Genomic DNA, 6,935 nt, shown 5'->3' on the forward strand with positions numbered 1-6,935 from the left:
TAAAACATTCTACTACTTCTTTCTGCTATTTACTCTTCAGGACTTTTGACACTGTGTGTTGGCATCAATTACTGTGCTGTTGACGATAAGCAAATTCTTAAAGAACGATCCCAAAATAAATTGATGTTGAGGTTTCTTTTGAGCACCTTTTTTCTTGCTGTCTGCTGGCTTCCACTTGCAAAACACAGATTACCGTGTGAAGGCAACAATAATGTTATAATATTCCCTGCAATCAGAGGGATTTATTTGTACAACTCGTGTTTTTTCCAAGCCAACGACAACTTACAATAAAACATACCTCAGTTTCAAGTCAGACTACCACAAATCATGGGCTTGCTGCATGATTATGGCTGGAAAGTGGCAATTGACATGGAAAGTGTCTGTTCAGTTCCCTCTATTCTTTGGGAGATTATAATGCTTTCCCACCTCTTTCCAGGCAGGCATTCTACCAGCCACTTGAAAAATACGTGCCATGCCGGGGTCTCCTCCTATTACAGAAGTCATATTGTATATAAATCATTAGGTATTTACTGTCACTATCAACCTGATCAGGTATTCACAGAACAACAGTGTGACAGTTTAAACTGCATCCACGCCTTGCAGGCTTCACTTACCAAAAATTATAGTCCTCCTGTGGAAATCAAACAGTTCATACAAATATTGATTTCCACTTCACTGCAGACACGTTCTTTTTAGTTTACTTTGCCAGTGAAGAATGTTTTAACTTAGCTGGCCTCGCGATAAAGTAGATGCAAACATGCACATAAATTGCTCCACTGATTCTGCTGTGAAAACTTAACAACACAGGAAGTGTAACAAGAACATAAGCTAAAAAGCTCAAAAAGCCACATCTGGTTTTGCAGTGAATATCTAAGAGAACTGAAGGTTACATATGCAGTTCATGACCAACTATTACAGATATGTTTAAGTATTAAATCCATTAGATTACAAGATTTGCGAGCTATCCAGAATTATTCACTAGATAAAGTGCCATTTCAGTATTCAAATGATAATTAGAGAAAATATCTAAAAAAAGATGACAAAATATTACGATCTTGTAAATATACCACTGTGGAAGACTCATTCTATTTGCTTAGTATTTCACTGAAACTTGTGGTCTCTTCACTGACACTGAGTTCAATGATAACCAAGGACCAGGATTCATAGTATTTATTTGAGAAAGCCTTACTTAAAAAAAATCCCCAAACCACATTCACAAAAATTTACTTCGAGTTCTCAACTGGAACTATATTTAAGATGAATTTACAAGCAAATTAACAGATAGGACTTCAGATTTACACACAGGATGCTAATCCCTTAATACTTATGCTATATTCCTACCCAATAAATTTTCCCTGTTCTGAATTTTTTAAATGCATCTTACCTCCAGGAATTCTCTGAAAAACTTTAGTTAAAGTATCTCCTGTTATTATGTTGTAACTGATCATAGCTTGAAGAAAATAATATTTTTTGTTAGTACAAGTCAAATATGAAATATTTGATAAACATTTAATACACATATTCCATAGACTTCAGGATTATAGACCAGTATCCCTCTTTATGAATTCTGGCCAGCACCAACAACTTTGAAGTTTAAGGTTTCAAACAAAACTTTCAAAAATTCTTTAACACTCCCTTTTATTTTATATATATATATTTTAAACAGGTACAACCTAAGTAAGAATCCAGTGTGATAAGCAAGACTGTCGTGCTGCTCTGCCATCTAAACTTAATTCAGAAGGGGAAAAAAGGATTTTAAAAGTTGTTTCTAACAACAGTTCTTGGGAAGTTTTTTTTCAAATTCTTGTTTCTATTTAGTAAATGTCATGTGTTAGTCTAATAATCCATCTCACAATTAATTGCACAGGACTTCCTAGTTCATGTAAAACGTTACCAAAATCTTTAATCTAGAAGAAAGGAAGAGAAAATAGATGAAGACATCAGATATTGACATCCTTTCCTTCTTCTCATTAATAAGAACTACAGCCATAACATTCATATTTCATTCTTATCTCATTCTACACTAAAATGTGTATATCCGTGCATGTATACATACACACAAATTATATTTATATACACATTGACGACCAATGATAGGACAAGGGGTAATGGGTACAAACTGGAACACAAAAGGTTCCACTTAAATTTGAGAAGAAACTTCTTCTTAGTGAGGGTGACAGAACACTGGAACAGGCTGCCCAGGGAGGTTGTCGAGTCTCCTATTCTGGAGGCATTCAAGACCTGCCTGGACGCCTTCCTGTGTAACCTCATCTAGGTGTACCTGCTCCAGCAGGGGGATTGGACTAGATGATCTTTCGAGGTCCCTTCCAATCCCAAACATACTGTGATTCTGTGACATGGTCTTCACCATTTAGACAGCATACATATAGGTATTGACCCTAACTAATGCATAAATATTCACTGTTGAGAAATTTTAAGTCATCAACACTACTTATAGAAACAAGTTCAAGCACATATGTATAACTAGTTCCATGGCAAAGATGGAGATCTGTAAAATTCTTTTCCATTTGCTCTATGAAGAATTATACTCTTTTTTTAAGTCAACATATGTATCATTGTTGCCTGCAGTAACAGTAACTTGACTTCCTTGAAAATCTCAGCTACCTGTAATAAACTAAGACTGATAATTACCAAACTAGGAATATTGGTCTGGGACTCTGTGGTCACTGAGTCCAGATTAAGTATCTCAAATTACAATCTCTTGCAGCCCCATGTGTGAACATATCAAGCTTATTTAAGATTTGATTTCAGGCTATGAATTTATTTTAAACTTCTGGTCTAATTCCTGCCCAGATTATACCTGTTTGTTCTTTTACTAGTTCTTCTTCAAAGGGATCTTGACTGCCCAGTCTCTTAGCACCTCATTGTGCACAAGGCTGAATTAATGCTTTTAAAGAGGAATGACATCAGATAATATTCAGGCAAGATCTGATGAGTGGCTTCTCCAAAGACAGCAATACTACATCTTTGGAAAAATATTAATTCAATATACTCCAATATAATATAGAATATTATATATATTATAATAATATTATAATAATATTATATACCATATAATTCAATATACTCATTATGACAAAAGTAATATTTTTCTTTTGTTTCAGGAACATCAAATCTGTGTTCTGTTACTCATTCTAGAACAGAATCTCTTCTTTGCTATTTCTCATAGCTACTATTGTCACTAATTCTTAAGTGTGCGATTGCTAATTTCTTTCTCTGCTAGGACATTTCAGTTCATTTCTATTATTCTGGTCCTCCAATTCACTGAATTCTTCCCCAGTTGTTCTTCAGAAAACACCTAATATTTTTTTCTTTTTTATAGGAAAGAGGCCTATACAATGTATTCCTTACAGAGTTCTTAATATTTAATCAGTGAAAGAATGAGGTAATGTGAAAAAGCTCGCTAATTATAATACTTAAACACTTTTATTTTATGTGATCTTACCAATAAACGGATATAAAAATTGAAGAGTTGAAAGAATCAGATAACCTACAAGACCATATGTTTTTCTGACCAGCTCTTGATAGGTGTTGGTACTGGAGAGGTTTCCTCCTTTAATCAGTAATATAATGGAATAATCTGTTAAAATATAAAATTACTGTTAAATACAGTATGAACCAACTTGTGATTGGTTACTGATCATTTTATTCACTCCTTAAAAAAAAGTCTGTAAAAAGAAAAACCATGACACTAAGAAGAGCAGGGATGAGAAATCTCAAAAATTATCTCAATCCACCACCAGGAGTTATAGGCTCATATTCGGAGGACATTCCATCTTTCCCAACTCCGGACAGAAGAAACAGACTCATTTTCACTGGTTTCCAGCATGGCCAAAGGGAATGAGAACTGTCACAAGCACCAGAGGAATAAAAATTAAATTAATAATGCAGAGGGCTCCAGAATGGATGGAGCATTTGATTATATCCTGAAAGGGAGTAAAATGTGAAGACTGCCTGTGTCATGGTGCTAGAACTCTCAATCACTTTATGCAGCAATTTATTCAAGATTGTGAAAAGATAAAGCCTGGTTAGTATTTTGTGTCTTCTTCATTGTTTACAATAAAATATTAAAAACATTTTATTGGATACTTTTAAAACAAAATACATGTAAAGTAATTTATCTGGAAAACCATGAAGCAATGTGCCTTGAAACAGATGTCAAGGCAAAATTAATTCCAGACTGAGCCCCAAGATTTCAAGAACAACAATTTGAAACACTGCTGTTATGTCGAGCTATGCTTTAGTATCATTCACAAAACTTCAAAAACAGTTATCATTAAATGACCTAAAATTGTATTTGTCTGTCAATCTAGGGCTACACACAGTAATATTCAAAAAACATCCTCCAAGATGAAATACGGTGAGAATTGTTAAATAACAGCTATTTGCCAATTATTCAGTAAAACCTAGGGAAAATATACAGTAATGTTATGTACTTAGCCTGTACTTTTAAGTGCTACAAGTCAGAAAGTTGTAACTAAAGTTAGAATTTGATTGTGCAAGATATATTGAGCCACAGCTTTAAAAGAATAAAATGCTGAGTTTAATTCATGGGTTCTGGGCCTACGGCTATAAAGTCTTCAAAATACTTAGAAATGCAAAAGACAAATCAGATTCTTACTGAAAAGTAACTGGAATTTCTGAGCTATGTGTATGATGTGATTTCATTAATGTATGATACCATCAACCACAGAGAAAATTTTACATTCATAACAAACATATTCCTTACGTTATATTGCACTCCAGTCAAACCTTGATCATTTATGAAGACTCTTCTATGATATTTTAAGCAATGAAAAGCATCAACTGCTGCACAGCATATGGGTAACAGAATTTATGCCATTCATGTTGACTTGGTTTGTCATTTTAAGACTTCAATTCACAGTCTTTACAAAAAACCTCCCTTGATGCCGATGGATTTATGCTTATTTATCATGTGATTTCAAAACTTCTCCCTTTCTGAAAGTAAATCTGTTATTTTTTTGATGAATGACAATTAAATATAATATTCAAAATCATAGTACAACAAAGGTTTTGATTCTGTGGGATATTTTTTGAAAGTGCTACACAACCCACTCAAGGATCAGTCTCTTAATCAGGGTAGAAACAGTGGAATAAAACAGGTGATTATGAAGCACAAATAAGAGCTATTCTTCCAAACATCACCTTGACCTAGTCTAAGAAACTAGGCTTTACGAAAATAAAATGCACACAAAAAGCAGCTTTATAGGTTGTACAGCATAATTCTCTACTTTCACTAATCTGCTCAAGGGATTAGTGAGGTAAGGAAAACATTTCTCATTTTTATTGTCATAGATATACTTGTTTAAGATATCATTAGCTCAAGATCAGCGAAACTTTGCAAGACTAATTTTCACTTTACAATAGAAACTGCTTTTACAGTACCTGTGATATAGGCAACCACAAATAAAAGCAGTACTCCTAGCGGAAAACCGGCTTCCTTCATTGAATATGGCAATCCTGTAAATAAGAGAAGAGATTATACAAGAACCTTTCCAAATACTTATTTGTGATGATGAAAACAAAGAAATATTCAGATTTTTAAAAATGCTATCAATCTCCCAAATTGGGCCAGCATGCCTAACAACCTCAGAAAGACCATTTTTATTTGACGAAGTGTTGCCCAGATATGAAGTTCAGTGAGCACCTGCCCAGATAGTTCTCTCTGATCGCTATGGCCAAGAGGCTGTAGGGTATTTATCACTGTGAAACATGATCTCAGCTGACACCTCTGCATTTTTGCATAGTAAGCAAATAAAAATAGAGAAAAATCATTAGGAACAGCAGCAGAAAGACAACAGTCTTATTCTCCAAAATGGATAGTCATACATGTCGAAACAAGGCTGAACACAGGACAGCGAAGAAAAGTGCACTTACCTATAATGCCTGATCCTATGATGGAGTTGATAATGTTAAAGCCAGCTGATGCCAGATCACCATTTCCTCCTTTATTCTTGGGCTTATCAACGAGGGCTGTTCGGTCATCTGTTTCTGCCTAATTCAGGAAGAAAACAACATTACACCTGAGAAACATAGCTGAGAACAAGGATTTTACACATTGTCTATTCAAGATTTAAAAAGTTATAGACTCAGATTTGTAAAGGTATTTTGATAACTAAATCCCATTTTTTTCAGTGAGAAATCGAAGTGGAAAGGCAGAAATGTATTTTAAATTAAGTCTTATAATTCAAAAGAGGAGCATGCATTTAATGAAGAAAATGCCTGCCTGTGTTCTACAAAAGCAAAGCATTGTGTACTTACCATGAAAATAAAACTACTATTTCTGGATGCAGAAGCCTATTTAACATATATATCAGGTAGTACAAACTCAGATGCTTGTCACTAATACTCCTGGAACGAAAATTAAATGACTGATAAATTGAAGCCATCTGTAGATAGTGGTATAAGCTGACAAGCATAACAGTGCCTTGAGGAGTGCTACATAGATAACTGGAATCTTTGATCCTTAAGCAGTACTAACATTAGAAGAGTAATACTGGCTCAGATATATACCAGTATAGCCTGGCATCCCATTTCTGAGAAAGGATATGGAAAACACCTAGGGAAGCCTATAAGAACATGAAAAATAGATAGTTAGCAAATAATTCTCCTGTCCCAGCTTTCATCACTTTCTATACCCTGGACTTCCAAAAGCAGATATGCTCTTGGTGCATCATGTCCCTTAATTGACTGCTCCCTGAATTTGCCCATTTTTGAAGCCACATATATTTTTTAGCATCTGCAATGTCATATACCAATGAATGCCACATCTTAATAACGCAACATATGAAGAGACATGTACTCTTCTTTGCTCTGAATCTACCATTAAATATTTCCACTTGGTGACCCAAAAATGTTTGTAACATCACAGACAAACCAATCACAATTTCCTA

At 34.5% G+C, this 6,935-nt stretch overlaps 1 protein-coding gene across 5 annotated transcripts in view; it reads right to left on the bottom strand.

The window, feature by feature from the left end:
* SLC38A11 (solute carrier family 38 member 11) overlaps nt 1-6,935 on the bottom strand; it is a 46,338-nt gene that overhangs the window by 38,146 nt on the left and 1,257 nt on the right. For 3 of the 5 annotated variants that reach the window (XM_065068705.1, XM_065068701.1, XM_065068704.1), the window contains exons 2-5: nt 5,920-6,037; nt 5,428-5,502; nt 3,467-3,601; nt 1,385-1,450 (exon numbers count right to left, since the gene is read on the bottom strand). In XM_065068705.1, coding sequence (XP_064924777.1) covers nt 1,385-1,450; nt 3,467-3,601; nt 5,428-5,502; nt 5,920-6,037 — 394 coding nt within the window. Of the gene's footprint in view, nt 1-1,384; nt 1,451-3,466; nt 3,602-5,427; nt 5,503-5,919; nt 6,038-6,303; nt 6,394-6,935 lie in introns of all 5 variants that reach the window. The other 2 variants (XM_065068702.1, XM_065068703.1) reach the window with 2 other exon arrangements.

This window comes from Columba livia, chromosome 7 (genome assembly GCF_036013475.1).
Source record: "Columba livia isolate bColLiv1 breed racing homer chromosome 7, bColLiv1.pat.W.v2, whole genome shotgun sequence".
Lineage (NCBI taxonomy): Eukaryota > Metazoa > Chordata > Aves > Columbiformes > Columbidae > Columba > Columba livia.